The sequence below is a fragment of the Pimephales promelas genome, chromosome 12 (assembly GCF_988280905.1).
Source record: "Pimephales promelas chromosome 12, fPimPro1.hap1.1, whole genome shotgun sequence".
NCBI classification, from domain to species: domain Eukaryota; kingdom Metazoa; phylum Chordata; class Actinopteri; order Cypriniformes; family Leuciscidae; genus Pimephales; species Pimephales promelas.
The window spans coordinates 33,217,372-33,235,343 of record NC_142780.1 but is presented as its reverse complement, the minus strand read 5'-3'; the positions used below and the strand labels follow the sequence as shown (position 1 = coordinate 33,235,343).

At 36.7% G+C, this 17,972-nt stretch overlaps 1 protein-coding gene across 5 annotated transcripts in view; it reads left to right on the top strand.

The window, feature by feature from the left end:
- plekhg4b (pleckstrin homology domain containing, family G (with RhoGef domain) member 4B) overlaps window positions 1-17,972 on the top strand; it is a 69,029-nt gene that overhangs the window by 11,698 nt on the left and 39,359 nt on the right. For 2 of the 5 annotated variants that reach the window (XM_039660879.2, XM_039660878.2), the window contains exon 1: window positions 10,462-10,819. The exons of 1 other annotated variant lie outside the window; for it this stretch is intronic. In XM_039660879.2, the coding sequence (XP_039516813.2) occupies window positions 10,751-10,819 (69 nt within the window). In that variant the 5' untranslated portion in view covers window positions 10,462-10,750. Of the gene's footprint in view, window positions 1-10,459; window positions 10,820-17,972 lie in introns of those variants that run through there. 2 more of the 5 variants (XM_039660882.2, XM_039660880.2) reach the window with 2 other exon arrangements.

The following is a 17,972-nucleotide window of genomic DNA, read 5'->3' as shown; positions in this document are numbered from 1 at the left end:
AGAAATACATTTCTTACAGTATTTATTAATCGTTTGACGTTAGTTAATTGTTAGTTCATGTCAACTCATATTGATTTAATAATATTAACAGAAACAACATTTGATTTTAATAATGTGTTGGTAAATTTTGTTGGTAAAAGTACTTGAGAAGTAATAAGTTTCCTTATTAGCTCATGTTAGCAAATGAAATCTTAATGTAAAGTGTTACAATTTGCAGTTAGTTTAACAAAAACAACAGTAGCATAAATGTTTTTCTGCTTTATTTTTTGCTTCACTAATATTCAAAGTGTGTCGGACTTGGCATGGCTTTCAGAAACTAAGGCTTCTCCCGATGTTATGGGTAAGATTAGAGTTGCGCTTTTCTTCATAGATGTTCATTTTGACACAGTTATTTTGTGACTACAAGCTGTGTTTACTGACCTTTAACCTCACGTCTGAACTCTGCGTTTGGGTCAAGGTAGTTTTCCTTCTCCATTTGGCCTGTGTGTTGGATCACATTCCCAGAGTCAAACCTCAGCTGATATCACATGAGTGTGTGTGTTTGTGTAACGTGAACCCTCGGGTTCTCCAAGCACCTGTGCTTACGGTATAGAGAAGACAGTGTGCTTTGTGTTCCCAGGTCAGTATGTCTGAACACACACGCTCGGCAGGGGTCGGCTGCGTGACAGGTGCGAATGATGAGCCACCATGGACACTACTGGTCAGAGAGAAGTCTCTTCTGCTCACCAAAACTGCATTTATTTGATCAAAAATCTGTAAAAACTGCAATATTGTGAAATATTATTACAATTTAAAACAAGTGTTTTCTATTGTGCTATATTTTAAATTGTAATTTATTCCTGTGATAATCATTACTCCAGTCTTCAGTGTCACATGATCCTTCAGAAATCACTCTTTGCTGCCAAGGAAATATTTATTACCAAGTAAGATGTAAAAAGTGACAGTAAAGACTTAAAATGTTACAAAAGATTTCTATAAAAAAAAATGCTGTTCTTTCTATTCATCAAAGAATCCTGAAACAAAATGCATCACCGTTTCCACAAAAATATTGTGAACTGTTTTCAACAACATAATAATCAGAAATGCATATTAGAGCATATCAGAATGATTTCTGAAGGATCATGTGACACTGAAGACTGGAGTAATGATGCTGAAAATACAGGAATAAATTAGTTTAAAATATATTCACACTGTCAATTGTAATAATATTTAACAATATTACTGTTTTCACTGTATTAGTGATCAAATCAATGCAACCTTGGTGAGCAGAAGAGACTAGTTGTAAAAAAATCTTGATTATTCCAAACCAGTGGTGTAAAATGTAGTTTCATGTAGCCAGACGCTTGACTGCCAGTTAGCATGAAGAACTGCCCACCCAGGGTGTTGAGGTTTGGCTGGTTAGTTTTGGCCGTTAACCCCTGCTGGTAAATACTGCAACTACACCATTGGAAGCAAAGGAAACCGTGGTAAAAACAAATCATTTTAAAGGAGTAGTTCACTTTTAAAAGAACTTTTGCTGATAATTTACTCACCCCCATGTCATCCAAGATGTCCACGTCTTTCTTTCTTCAGTCGAAACGAAATTAAGGTTTTTGATGAAAACATTCCAAGATTTTCTCCATATAATGGACTTCAATGGGGTCCAAACGGTTCAAGGTCCAAATGAGAGTTTCAGTGCCGCTTCAAAGGGCTTTAAACGACACCAGACGATGAATAAGGGTCTTATCTAGCGAAATGATCGCTCATTTAAAAAATAAATAAAAATGTTTAAGTTTTATAAGCACAAACGCTCGCCTTGCTCTGTTCTGTGATGCGCGTTCGTGACTCTCCAGTTCGAACTCGTTCATCAAAATGAATGAATGTTTTTTCGAGTCAATTTGTTCATTTTGTTCATTGAATGAACCAAATGACTCAAAAAAAGATTCATTCGTTATGATGAACGACAGAAATTATTATTCAAATGAAAAATGGGTCTGATCACAGTTTTTATTTATTTTTTGTCATGTGGTTTAGGGGCGTGTTTATGTGAAATAGTTGATATCACTGGCATGAAAACAGTAAACTAAGCAGAATATAGAAATCTGCAGCCGGTTGCAACAAACCACTAAAGTGAAGAAACCCATTCGTGATAATACCATGCAATTATAACTAAGCCATTTCTTAACTTTCATAAATTATTGTTGCTGTCTACTTGCAAACAAGTACTCGAGATTTAAGTACTTTAAGATTAAGTAATATTGTTATGCATTTAAGTCTAGTCTGTCTTAAGTCGGATTAAAATGCATGTTTGCATTTCATTGTTTTGTCTCTAGATGCACACCAGTAATTTCTTTTTCATAAGATATGTTTATAAAAGATAAAAGATTCTCCTGACTTAAACCAGGACATTTTCCTCTATTCCTAAAAGAAATATTTTGATTCAATTTAGCTGTTTTAAATGGTTTCTTTGATTGAAAAGAGCAAATATTTAAATATCCAGATCTTGTATGGAATACTGAACAAAAAAAAGCCAATGTGATATTTTCAGCCGCGTGTCCCGGTCCAGCTGTGGGACGGGGTGTCTGTTTTTAATGACCATCTATTAGCTGCATCGTTGAGACTGATTGTTTGCGACTGAGATTGATGAATGTTTGAGTCTGTCCTCGCCAAACACTGAAAGTGTGGTTAAATATAAACCCTCGAGCCTCTCCCATTATCTCCATGTGGTCTAAACACTGTTTGACTGGGAGGTCAAGTAGTTCCCATAGAAGGACATACTGCGGGTCGGTGTGTGTTTTCTGAATCTACATTTATTCTTGACGTTCTGCTTCCCAAAATACACAATGCACATTCGGATCGGACCTGGTTAGGAAGAATATTGTAGACAAATATGCTTAAATTCAACAAACTGTATCTTGTGCTTATGGCGCAGTGGATAAGACACATGCCTTCGGTGTGAGTGGCTCGGGTTCGAATCCACTGTGAGACACCAATGTGTCCCTGAGCAAGACACTTAACCCCTAGTTGCTGCAGAGGCGTGCGACCTCCGACATATATAGCAGTTGTAAGTCGCTTTGGATAAAAGCGTCAGCTAAATGAATAAATGTAAATGTTTCTCTTAAAAAAAACTGTAATCTCTCATCATGTCTTATCTACAGATTCAGAAAATATCTCAAAATTGGCATGAAGTTGACTCCATTTGTTTCTGTTTTTAATTCTTTTAAAAGTTGTGTAGAAAAAACAACAATTTCAATTGTTTAATAGATAGAAATGTGATTATTAGAGAGTCTCCTGCTTCTCAGTCCCATGTGTCTCATCTCATGTGTACAGTTTCAGAAAACATTTCAAAATTTCTGTTGTTATTTGTAGGATAGTCATCTGAGACGCTTACATTAAACTTACACTCTAAAATAGCTGGGTTGTTTTAACCCAACTTTGGGTCAAATATGGACAAACACAAACGTTGGGTTAAAAATGTAATTAAAAAATGTAACCCAATGGCTGGGGTTGTCCATATTTGACCCAAAGTTGGGTTAAAACAACCCAGCCATTTTTAGAGTGTACATTGAGCAACCCTTAAGCAATATTGAGTCTGTTCCCCAAAATACACAACACACACTCAAATTGGTTTAGACTATGAAGGAAAAATCACCTATGCAATTTCTCAGATTTTCTCCTTACAAAAAGCTCAGGTAATCTCAAGTAATGTCTCTCTTGTGCAAAATGGTCTTTCTGACACACTTAAATGAAACTCCATTAGCTACAGAAGAAGAGCTTCTAAGAAATAATGATGTGTTTCTGAGTCTGTTTCTCAAAATACACAATACAAACTCGGATCTGCGTCCTTGGTCGAGTTGTGTCCGTCTGATATCAGGCTTCTGTCTGTGCCGGTCACTCCCACAGCAGAGAAAACTTGATTCCCAGACTGTGTGTGTGTGTGTGTGTGTGTTTTCTCAAGGCCGTGTGAGGTGCTCAGAGCACTAATGTCTCTCTCTGCATGACGTCTGCAGACTCGCATCTACTGGATCTAGAGAGGATACACACACTGTCCGCTGCATGTAGTGAGTAAATTCTGCTTGATATTTTATATTAATAGCAGCTGATGGATCAAATCTGGCTTATTTGATTAGTTTGATCGGATGAGTCCTGTTCGGAGCTTATAAACCAGTTACCTGGCTGATGAATTGTGTGTTCAGTTTATTACTGCTAGTAATATTTAATGATTTGTTGAACATTTGTGTCGTATTGCTGTTGTAAGTGCTGTACCTTGTGTTAAACTTTAGAAAGGATTGTTTATAGTCTGCTGCGTTGCGGGGAAACAGATTTATTTTTTTAATTGCATCATATGTGTATGTGTATATGAAGAGTTCAGATGCAAAAGCCTCTAAATGGCATTTGAAATTTTCTTCTTTAATGATGATTTTTATCAAACTTGTATATTTAAGTTCAGTAGTTTCACTTAAATGGCAATGATAATTAATTAAATTGACCTGTGTATGAGTGCATTACTATAGTTTACTCTAGAGAAATAATCAACGTCTTAAAGAGATCTCGTGTGTGTGATGATTCCTTCCTATGGCCTGTGTTGTATTTGAAGAGTTCAGATGCAAAAGCCTCTAAGTGGCATTTGAAATTTTCTTCTAAAATGATCATTTTTATCAAGCTTGTATATTTAAGTTCAGTAATTTCACTTAAATGGCAATGAAGATAACCTATTAATTGTCATTTTAGTGAAATTACTGAACTTAAATATACAAGCTTGATAAAAATGGTCATTTTAGAAGAAAATTTCAAATGGCATTTAGAGGCTTTTGCATCTGAACTCTTCATTTAGACGTATAACTTCTGTCAGCGGATGATCGCAGATTCTCTAAAAGTTCTCATCACTGCTGGTGTCAGTGTTTTTGCCACGAGGTCATCAGGAAGTGTCGCAGTAAAGCGCGGGTGGCCTGCAGTGAGATCAGGGTGTCACATTCCACAGCAGGGTGAGCGTGGGTGTGTGTGTGTGTGTGTGTGTGTGTGTGCAGGACAGTCCCATTCGGGCTTCCTCTCCTCGGCAAACTCTGATGTCAAACTGACCCGCATCTTTCGTCAGCGCACGCCACATCTGTCAATCATAGAGACACTCATGCCATCTCAAAATATGCGGTAACACTTTACTTGAAGGGGTGTGCATAAGACTGGCATGTGTCATAAATATGAAATAGGGTTTATGCATGTTTAAGGGTTTATGACAACTGATATGTTTTAGCTTACCTCAAGTGCATCCAAGATGTAGGTGTCTTTTTTTCCACAGTATTTTCAATTTTGATATTTTTAGGTCAAACCGTTCTTATCTGTCAGTCATACAATGGAGGTCTATGGTCACCACCTCAAAGAGCATGCACAGAGAAGTCCAAATATAAATGTAAGTACACATTGATGGCCTAAGACACGAAACGAGCGGTTATCAACATGTATGCAACGAGCGCAAACCGAAGCGCCCTCGCCCTCAGATCACTTGGACGTGACTGTGATTACAAGAGATAAAAACGATATAAATACTGTTCGTTTTCTCACACAAACCGCTCGTTTGGTGTCTTAGGCCATCAATGTGTACTTACATTTACGAGTCATTAAATCATGTTTAATCTGGACTTCTCTGTGCATGCTCTTTGAGGTGGTGACCATAGACCTCCATTATATGACTGACAGATATAATGAAAAGTGAAATCAAACTATACCACCCCTTTAATAACAACCCAAATATTCTTTCTTTAGATTTGAGTGTGAAATATAGCCATGATGTTTCTGATTCTCTTCAGAAGACGGATTAAAATGTTGGCAAGTCACATTAATTCCTCACAGAGCTGTAGGTCACGGTGGACACAGGTTATCTGTCGCACACTTGAGTTATGATTATGGGAAAGCGAGGAGTGCTGCAGACTAATTTGTGTTGGTGGTGTTATCAGATGGTGGCTGTCACTGGGGATGGCCTTATCTGTTTTTTACCATCTCACAAAATAGGGTTTCTACGTTCGAAGAACATATTTTGAGATATTTTCAGCTGCCGCTTTTGGAAAACAGGAAACAACGTGACTGATGTTGATGTTGTGTGTGTGTTTATTCCTCATCATACCGTACCTGTGGAGAAATGTTCATTATGCTTCTGTGAGCGAGCGGGAACATAACACATACTGGTTTAGCAGGACTTTAACTTAATGTAATGGATCATATTTTTGTTGTTGGTTGAGTGTGACACAGCCTTGAATTAAACGGCTTGGTGTACCAAAGCAGGGATTATAGATTAGACCAGCTACTGTTTAGAGATACTTTACCTCTTAACCCAAGATAGGTTGTGCGCTCCATGTTTGTCTGTAATACATGTTTGAAAACCTGGTCTGAGAATAATCAAGACATTTTTTGGGAGCACCAAAGTGTGTGTGTACTCTAAAAATGCTGGGTTGTTTCAACCCAAATTTGGGTCAAATATGGGCAAACCCAAATTTGGGGTTAAAAATGCAATTAAAAAAATTACAGTTGAAAGTGAAAGTTGAAGTTGGGTTAAAACTTTAAATTACATTTTCAACCCAACATTTGGGTTTGTCCATATTTGACCCAAATTTGGGTTCACACAACCCAGCATTGTTTAGAGTGTGTTTGATTCTGTTTGTTCGGGTGGATCTTGTACTTGGTCTCTTCAGCAGGAGTTTGGTAATTACATTTAATGATCTGTTAAGTATGAAGTTGAAATCACACTGTGCTCCTGTGCTAAACAAGTCCAGGCTTGACCTGCAGTGTGAAGAACAGCCCTCTAGTGGAGAATAGGATGAATTATCATTAGACTGGATGCCTGAAGAGATACTAGCTCAGTGTTTATTAAATACCCCAATCAGATACCAGAGGCATTTCCTCCGTTTTTGTTTTGTTGTTCAATCATTTATGTTGTGCAATTTCAATATGGTGAGACATTTTTATTAGTACATTTATTTTTGGCAGACACTTTTATCCAAAATCTTTACATTTGATCAGTTCTTGCTTTGTGCTTGAGCTTGGTGCTTTACTGCTTACTGTTTAGCTGCTGTTTGTCATTGTTGTTTCAAATCTGTAAGGTTTTTTTATGTGGAACACGATATGAGACTTTTTGTTTTTTGAGTCTTGATGCGTTCCCTTTGCTCAAACTGTAGAGCTAGATCATGGGATTGATTCCCAAGAAGTGCAACTAATCAAATGTAGACTTTGCTATTCGATAAAAGCATCTGCCAAATGCATAAAAGTGAATGCGTATCTTTCATATAACAGTCGTATCGTAGTGACTAGTGACCATTGATGATAAAAAATGTCAAAAAACACCATAGGTACGCAATAGAATATTCCAAGTCATACGACAGGTTTGTGAGAGCAACAGAATCAAGTTTTTGACTTGTATGGTGATTTTAGTGTAAGACGTCACTATTAACTGATGTTGAATGAAAAAGAGCTGCATGAAAATTGAGACTGCTTAATAATTGCTTAAAGGGATATTTCACATTAGGCTTTATATTAGTAGAAAACCTGTAGTATTTTCAAATTACCGTGCTTTCCACTCGCATAACCCCCTGAGACAAGAGATTTATGTGTTTTTTGTCTTTAAATGGTCATTTTGCATCATCGGAGGATTTTTTGTCCAGCGGCTAAAGACTACAGTCACAACATTTTGGTTGATGGACATTTTGGGCGATCTCGAAACACATTTTCAGGCAGACTCATCACGGAGACTCACTAGTAGCCTAGACTTGTTGTTTAACTACTGCGCTCTGTCAGGCGTGCGGCCTCCTGAGTGCATTCTGGGAGTTGTTGTCTTTCATCCACATAAGCCAAAAATCCATTTTCTGGCTTTTCTCAGTCTAGAAAGCTCCAAATTCAAAAATAATTTCACACTTCTTCTACATAAATGACCCATTTTAAATACACATTCATCTTTAGAGAGTTGAAAGTGTCCCTTTAAATTGGTCATAAGGTCATTTAGATTCAGATGACAAGATTATGATAAACTGTGGCAAATAATCACAAAACACATTGTGAGATCAGCTAAAGCTGGACTTAAATCCTTGCAAATCTCTGAGGTGTGTCACAGTGACTAGTGCTATGTGTAAAGAATTCAGCTCTTCTAAATATATCCTAACACGATTACCCATATACACTCGCTCCTCTGTGCACTAACAGTCATTTCATGTGATTCTCTTGGGTTTACATGATCTCTCTCCTCAGTGTGTGTGTGTGCTTCAGGTCTGACAGATGTTTCGGGTGGTAATGGATGACTCTGACATGTTTGGAGTTACACATTCCGTCGCAGTGTACAGACACGTCCATGCTTTCCGCACGCTCAGCACAGGTGTGGCACACACACACACGCAGCGAAACCTGCAGATAATCATGAACTTTTCTTCATCTGCTTTCTAATCAGATTGTGAATTAACATACTCAATATTTCAATTTAAGTGCAATTAACACACTTGTGTACAAGAAAATCAAAATCCAAATTGTTTCACATTTTTTGGGTTTAGATAACCTAAATATGATTTTGTGTCAGTTCCGGTTTAATGATTTAGATATTAGTCTTACTTAAGGTCTCATTTGTTAATGCATTAGCTACACAGGAACATAAACTAACAATGAGCAACATATTTTTTTTTACATCTTTTATTAACATTTTTTAATGTTAGTTAATAAAAAAATTCAAATGCCAACAGATACAACTTTAAAAAAACACACACTTTTGTGGATAATTTACTCACCCACATGTCATCCAAGATGTCCATGTGTTTCTTTCTTCAGTCGAAAAGAAATGAAGGTTTTTGATGAAAACATTCCAGGATTTTTCTCCATATAATGGACTTCAATGGGGTCCAAACGGTTCAAGGTCCAAATGAGAGTTTCACTGCAGCTTCAAAGGGCTTTAAACAACACCAGACGATGAATAAGGGTTTTATCTAGCAAATCTTTTTTCGAGTCATTTCGTTAGTTGAATGAACCAAATGACTCGAAAAAAGATTCGTTCGTTGATCAGGAGAGTCATGAACGCGCATCACAGAACAGAGCAAGGGTGCTTAAGCCTAGTTCACACTACATGATTTTAAAATGTCGGGCTGAACTGTGCAGTTCACACTACATGACTTGCTCTCAGTGAAATCATGAGTGTTCAAGTTGTTTAGCTGTTCACACCACACAACACAACGTGATTGATCCACAACAGGAGGTAACTCACTACACGAGTTGATAACGCACTACATAGAGATACAACCACGATCGGATGATAAGAGCATATCATTTGTGACTCAATTAGAGCTGTTTCAGTACTATAATACGGTCTAAATCCTGAAAATAATCAAACAAATAACGAGTTGACATCAACACGATTCTATCTGGTCTAGAAACCATGTTTTGTCACGAAAAACCACGCAATAAAACGAACCAGAAATGACGCGAAACTGCAGAGAAGAACACAACACGCGAATATGGACGTCAGACAGAAACTAGTGCTGCACACTGTTTGCTCGACGATCTGCTCTGAGAAAAAAATATGCAAAAAAGAAAAGAAAAAGTAAGATTTACCTGGTGTCCTCAACCCATGCATTGCTATGATTGGCTGTACTCATGACATCACTGAGATTGAGTCGCGCGACTGCTCGAGATATCTAGCATGCTAGATATTTTTCTGAGCTCGGTGACCTGTCTGCGAGGTGTCTGCGAGCTGTCTTTGGTGCGTTGTTGGCTCTTTCACACTAACGGATTGGCGAGCGTTAATCGTCCGCTAATCGCCCGCGATTTGCACGCGATAACACCCTGACTTGTCGGCGACTCAACGATTTGCAAATCGGGCTTAAATCGGGCTTAAAATCACGTAGTGTGAACTAGGCTTTATAAAACTTAAACTTTGTTATTTATTTCTTAAATGACTGATCGTTTCACAAGATAAGACCCTTATTCATCGTCTGGTGTCGTTTAAAGCCCTTTGAAGCTGCACCGAAACTCTCATTTGGACCTTAAACCTTTTGGACCCCATTGAAGTCCATTCATTACTTCTGAAATTGGTTGTTTGTCTTGTGATTTAATGCATTTATAGCTGAATTATCCATGAAATCATACATTACAAGGCACAATTAATGCATTGAAGCTACTTTTTAAAATGCATTCAAGTGAAGTGTTACACGAATTTCAAAGCAGTTTTTTTGTTTCTTTTGAACCTTTCGACTTTGTGTTGTCAGCTTTAGTTTTTGGGATTAGCCATTTCTCAGACAAGATTTAGAGCAGCACTATTGTAAGTGATTGACCTGAGCCACCAATGGCATGCTGATGTCTTCTTTTTTCTTTTTTTCCCCCCTCCTTCTTTTACAAAAGCGACAGCATAAACTGAAACCCTAGTCCATTTGTTTAGTCAGGACAAAGAGGAGGAGAGGGGGAGGCTTTGGCCAGTCTAAAGTAGGGGGTAGTAAAGGTTTGTTCCCCTGCAGGGCAGTTGTGGACCGGGGGTGTTGTTGTGGTTTGTGTGCAGCTCAGATTGTGTGTTTTCTCAGTGCTAAAGGAAATTGCATCAGTATGCATTATCCAGCCGGGAGGAGGGCCGTAGCCGAGCTCGCTGTTTGCCTCTCTCTCAGATGTCCCATTAGAGCCGAGAGACTCCAGCTGACGCAGTCATGGGTGCAGAGGACCTGACGCGCTCCGTGTCCCTCAGTGCATGGACTTACACTGGATTAATCAACTAAACCTGTTTATTTATTTGGCATATTTATGTTTTTTTCTTCTATCTTGAATGCGGACACTGAGCACTATGCACTCCAGAGTGAAGTCGCGGAGCTGTGATAATTACCTGAGTATAAAGGTAAGCGTGTTACATCGGACGCCCTCCTTCCAAACCATGGGGATGATTACGCTTTGGAAAAGGATGTTATTAAACTTTAAATTAATCACTTTTCCATTGGGATTGTGATGGTCCTATCAAACAGGAAAACAGTTTTTCCTTAGAGAAGCTGGTGTTGTGTGGAAAGTGTTTCGTTTTCTAGTGTTGAGGGAGTTTAGTTCCCTTTGTTTCTGTAGTGCTTTAAACAGCTTTACAGTATTAAACAGGAAAATTATGATGCAAACTTCATTAAAATGAGCTCAGTTCAGAAAGCACTGACGGTATCTATATTCACATTTATTTATTTAAGAGAGGCTTTTATTGATAGTGACTTGTTGACATATTGATATATAGTTGGTTGTTTTTTGTTTTTTTGTGTTGACTTAAATCACTTCTAATATTGTGGAAGTAGTTCGCTTGGTAATGAGTGGCATTAGGACTCGGCTTGGGCTTTTGTGCAGTAATCCACACATCATGGGAGCGGCGTCTTGAATTGATCCCTCAATTAGAGCACTTTTAACTCCTCTGGTAATTACCTTTGAAACCATAATTTGCCATGTCACAGCAGGTTTATGGTGTGTGTGAGCCCTGAGAGCTGATGCAGGATTTGTTTACGGTGTGTTTCTGTCATCATGCTGTAATCGCTCATAGATTCACTATAGAACCTGTTTGAGAGCAGCTGCGTGTCGCTTTTGTCCTCCCATGAGTCAATGCACATTCCATCTGTAGACGTCAACCTGTCCGACAGCTGCCAGTCACATCAGGTGCGCCGTGAACAGGACTCGTCTTCTTTCAAACGGATGGATTTAGGCATTTCGGCTGATGGCATTTTAATATTTGCAATTATTCATTGTAAGCTTAACACACATACACCTTGAAATTGATTCACATTGAACTCCTATAAGAAAGTATTTGTAAACACACATTGCCTGCGTCATAAAGATGTGAAAAGGAATATTAATTATAATGGTTAAAGTAAATAATAATAAAATATTTAAAAATATATATTTTTTACATAATCAAAAATCATATATTAAAACATCATACATGTGTGTGTGTGTTTATATATATATATATATATATATATATATATATATATATATATGAAAATTATTGTATAATAATGATATAATAATAGATGTTTTTATTATAATAATTATATTGAATATTATTCAGAAAGACTGTATGTTTTCATTATATGGCTGGGCAACGATTAATCGCGATTAATCGCATCCAAAATAAAAGTTTGTGTTTACATAATATATGTGTGTGTGGTGTGTATAATTATTTTGTATATATAAATACACACACATGCATGTAAATATTTCAGAAAAATGTGTTCTTAATATATCAAATATTTATTTATACACAATACATAATATTAATTATGTATAAATATGTATAAAGTATATACATGCAAATATTTCTTAAATATATACATGCATGTGTGTGTATATATGTATGCAAAATAATGATACACACCAAACACACATATATTATGTAAACAAAAATTTTTATTTTGGATGCGATTAATCACGATTAATCGTTGCCCAGCCCTACTATATGAAGAGTTCAGATGCAAAAGCCTCTAAGTGCCATTTGAAATTTTCTTCTAAAATGACCATTTTTATCAAGCTTGTATATTTAAGTTCAGTAATTTCACTTAGCAAGCTTGATAAAAATGATCATTTTAGAAGAAAATTTCAAATGGCACTTAGAGGCTTTTGCATCTGAACTCTTCATATATGTGTGTGTGTGTATATATATATATATATATATATATATATATATATATATATATATGTGTGTGTGTATCGCACTTGAGTTAGGTTATCTTGCTTCACTTATCTCATAATTTTAACAACTAATCCTGGGTATTCATAAGCTGTACACACCTAAACCGTGGGTTAACATCCTTATTTGCATATTTTCGCTCTCGTTGTCATTGTTTGGACAAACGCAACATGCGTCCTGTTTACATAAAAGTTCTAGAATTGTGCATCCTCATATTATATATTGCCAACTGTATTATCATGTTTACACCGAATGGACTGTACGGTGGTTTATTTCAATGCTCAACTTTAGACATTCCACTTACTATAAGTAACTTTGCAAATGCATGTCAACTAACTGTCATTAGTAGACTGTCTGCTTAATCTTTGCTTACACTTTATTTTGATGCTTCTCAACAGATATTTATACTGACTTGGCAACTACAAGTCAACTAACTGACCCGAACCCTAACACCTAACCTATACTCTAATGTGAGTGATGTAGTGGCAAAGTTACTTACAGTTAGTAGAATATCTAAAGTGGACCATCGAAATAAAGTGGAACCAAACAAAACGTTTTCTTCACTCGAATTCGAAATTGAATTTGAAATTTTCCCCCTCAAACGCTGAACCTTCTGTTACAGCATGCAGTGTTTCCATGACTGCCTTCAGTGGTGGAATGTAACGAAGTACAAATACTTCGTTACTTTACTTAAGTACATTTTTCACGTATCTTTACTTTACTTAAGTACAATAAATAGTGCATACTTTTTACTTTTACTTCGTTACATTTTGCAGCAATTATTCCACTTTCTACTCCACTACATTTCTACAACTTCTGTTACATTTTCGTTACATTTTCTGATCAGTTTTTCCCCTGACAAAACGCAATCTGACCGTCCGTTCGTTGAACGTTTGTCTCACCAGTGACGTTTGGTTGCCATAGATACAGTATATCAACCCGGTCACACTAAATGCGTCTCACACGCAGACGACTGTTTATCGTGCAACTCATACGCGAAAATTTGTTTTTACGTGCATAGGAAACACACCGTGTGTAGTATATGTTTGGTTTGGTTAGGATTATGGCAAGCCAAGAGGTTCATAATTACACCATGAATTAATCTCGTTTAGTGCCAAACATAGTTATTATATAGTAAGGATAAGCATGATGTGTATATTGCCTAATTGCAAGCTTGTTTCAGAAATGGTGACATTTTTTTCCATCATTATTGAACTTAATTACAGGAGTAGGCTATTAGGTTGAATGAGTTAGAATTAAATGTTTTATTAATCATTACAAAATAGACATTAAGATAATAAATTGTTATGCAAGTACTTTTACTTTTAATACTTAAAGTACATTTAAAATAAAGTACTTTTTACTTTTTACTTAAGTATGGTTGTCATTGTGTTACTTCTACTTTTACTAAAGTAAATATTTATCTGGGTATTTGTACTTTTACTTAAGTACTGAGATTCAGTACTTCCTCCACCACTGACTGCCTTAATCATTTGAATATGAGGCCTGTGATTGGTTGTCGTTTGCTGAGCATCTAGTTAGTTGTAACACTCTAAGGCCCCGTCCACACTACTGCGTTTTCGTTTAAAAACGGAGAATTAAAACGAATACGATCTCCGTCCACACCAGCGTTTCATCTGCGTATTAGAAACGATCTCCGTCCACATTAAAATGACTGAAAACGCGAATCACGTGACCATTCACCAACACTGGGCAATGCGCGTGCCGGTGTAAACAGTGAATGACGAATCAGGGAAAGATACGTCATGACTGATAACACCCAATCATAGAGCCGAGCGTCAGCCTCTGCGTCAGCGTTTCTGAAGTTCTCCGTTTTGTCTCGTCCACACTAAAACGCCCTCCGGAGATTCAAAACGCAGCTGCAGCGTTTCTAAACTTCTCCGTTTTAGGTCTTCGTTTTTCCCGTTTTAGTGTGGACGGGAGGTGCAAACGTAGCAAAAGGTCTCCGTTTTTAAACGAAAACGCAGTAGTGTGGACTGGGGCCTAACTATCTTTCACCCTGTACACGTTTGGCTGTGCTAACCCCAGTTCAGCATCGCGTATCTCGACCCGTTGTGTTTTCCCTCTCCATAATCATGCATCTGTCACAGACAGCTCTATAGATGCATTAAACCTGTTTCGACACCTGCATTTAGAAGGTGTGTGTGTCTCCTCTCCTGTTTCACTCCCGCGGTGGCTTCATGCTCCACTGGAGAGCTGGTGCGCGAGGCCTTTGTCTTCCTGACCCAGTAAAGGACACAGATGCCCTTCCCGTCAGACTGTCAGGAGTTCACACATGGTTTGTTTAGCGCTCTCTGCAAGGGCTGGCGTTTAGAGATGCTTCGTTTGGCAAATCGCGGCTCCTGCTTAGTTACTGTATGTTTGCACTGCAGTAAAAGGTGGTTAAGTGGACCTCAAGTCTATTAGAGCATCAGTGGCAGCGGTGATGTCAAGGATTTGTCAAATCAACATCTTTAGTGTTCTGCTCAGGGTTCCCACGGTCTTGGGGAAACCTTCAAATTGTAAAAGTCATAGAAATCAGTAATATAAACACAGTAATTAGTTACTGTAATTTAATTACTTTTCCCTTGAAAGTGTAAAGTGGGGGATTACTCTTCATTTATCTGTAATTTAATTACAGTTACTTCTGATGTAATTGAGGTAAATACTGTGTATAGATCAATCCGATCTCACAGCGATTCGTATGAATTTTATGAGGTGTACTACCGCACTCATACAAATCCGTGTGAATTATTGTAAAATATGAAAAAAGTGTGAAATGTCATGAGATCAGACGTAAACAATAGTGGGTTTAACATCAAAATGTATTGTCTGATGCTAAAAAGTATGTTTTTATAATGTAACCTTCTCCACCTTGGTCTGTTTAAGGATAATTCATGCAATTTTATAGTATTTATTTGAAAGAATTAAAACTGATTCATGTCTATCCTTGTATTATTCAGCTGGTTGAGATTGATATGGGATTTTGAAAGTAATTAAATACTTTTTAGAGAGCGTAATTAATTAGTACAGTAATCTAATTACACTGTTGAGGTAATTAGTATCTACTAATTAATTACTTTTTTAGAGTAACTTACCCAACACTGAGGACATGTATAAAATCTATATAATATAATTTATTTCATAAAATGTTAAGGAATTAATCAATTAGTTTGCACGTCTTGCCATATATTTGTAAGTGTTTGTGTGTATTTATATGAATGATAATACATATAAATGGACATTCATTGATCAAAAGTTGTGGGAACCATGTTGTATAGTAAATTCTTGTATTTTCTAACAATTAGTATATAACAACATTTCACAGCAGCTTTTTACAAAGAAAATGTGAATGGTTCTTGTTAATATGAGGCTAACATGTTGTGTCTGAGTGGTTGCTATGGTGTTCTAGGTGGTTGCTATGGTGTTTTAGATGGTTGCTTGCTTGTTAAATCCTCTTGGATAAATAAGAAATATTTTTTTCCCCCCAGTTTGTTAGTCTGATCACTTAAAAAAAAGGGAACTCGACAAGCTGCGTGATTGTTTGATGTCGTGTTGCAGTTGAAGCAGGTTGTGATCAAATCCCTAAACCTCAATAGTGGAGATGTTTGACTAAAGTTTAAACCAAAGCTAAACATGCATTAGTGTGCTGGTTCTGTGGCTGTACCTCGTGTAGCGGATGTCAGTCTGTTTTAATAGAGAACAGAGCAACACCTGGAATCCATATAATATAGGCGGTATAATTACAGGTCCAGCCAGGTCTCATCCAGCACCTCCACCATCTGCCATAAACACCATCAAAGAGGGCGGATTCAGGCACAGATACCACACACACACATCCATGCTTCCTCCAAGCCCACACTTGTGCTTTGGCTGCTATTAAAAGCTCTTTTACTGGCTTCAGCCAGGTGAAATAACTTTTTCAAGGTTATGGAGATGCGTCAGAAGTTCTCCCTCTGCCCGCTCTTATTTATCTTTCATCTTCAAAGCCTCACTTATCTCCAGCTCTCCGTCCAGCGCTGTTTTCAAGCCGTGTGTTTAGTCTTCCCAGACTTTAAAAGTGCTGTTTTGGGTGGGGGCGCACTGATACAGATATGCAGGCCGTCCTGAATACAGCTTAAGTTTATACCAATGCAAAAGTTTTCAGGTTAAAACATGTTGTAAAAATCTTCAACCCTCCAGACTCCACTAGTGACACTTTGGGAGATCAAATCCCATTCATTCATTTTTGAAGTCAAAATATAAGGTTAGTCTGTGATGTGATTGATGCCTGAACAAAACTTTGTTATGTGAGTGTGCCTGTTATCTAGAAATCGCAATCATTTGTGCCTTGTTCCTAAATTTTAGCTTTTAAATTTTAGGGCTGCGAAACAAAAGCATCCAAAATAAAAGTTTGTGTTCACATAATATATGTGTGTGTAGTGTGTATAAATATTTTGTATCTATAAATACACTCATATGCGTGTATATATTTAAGAAAAATGTGTTATTAATATATGAAATATTTATATGTATAATATTAATTTTTTTATAAATATTAGGGCTGTTAAAAGATTAATCGTGATTAATCGCATTCAAAATAAAAGTTTGTGTTTACATAATATATGTGGGTGCACTGTGTATAGTTATTTTGTATAAATACACACACATGCATGTATATTTAAGAAAAAATTATTATTTATTTATAAAATATTTATATTTATGTATAATATAAATTATATATAAATCTATATACATGAAAATATTTCTTAAATATATACAAGCATGTGTGTGTATTTATATATATATAAAATAATTATACGCAGTGCACCCACATATATTATGTAAACACAAACATTTATTTTGGATGCGATTAATTGCGATTAATCGTTTGACAGCCCTTATAAATATATATAAAGTATATACTCGCAAATATTTCTTAAATATATACATGCATGTGTGTGTATTTATACATACAAAATAATTATACACCATATATTATGTAGAAACACAAACTTTTATTTTGGATGCGATTAATCGTTTCACAACCCTATTAAATTCTGTACATTTTATTGTGAAATTAAAACAATAAATACAGTTTTGGTGCTCTTTAATGTGACAGATGGCTGTAAAGTGGCACATGAACTGATCATCTCTTCCACTTTAGTTACAGCGCCGAATAAACATCAGATGGTATGTTGAAAGATACAGTACAACTATATATTTATACCATGGTCTGTCTAAATACTCGATTCTGATTGACTGGAAGGTCAAAATAACCTTAATTTTTACCCTTTCGTTCAAATATTGCGCTGGAAACCTCAATAACAGCTTTTAAGATGAGCCTAAGTTGTCAATGCTG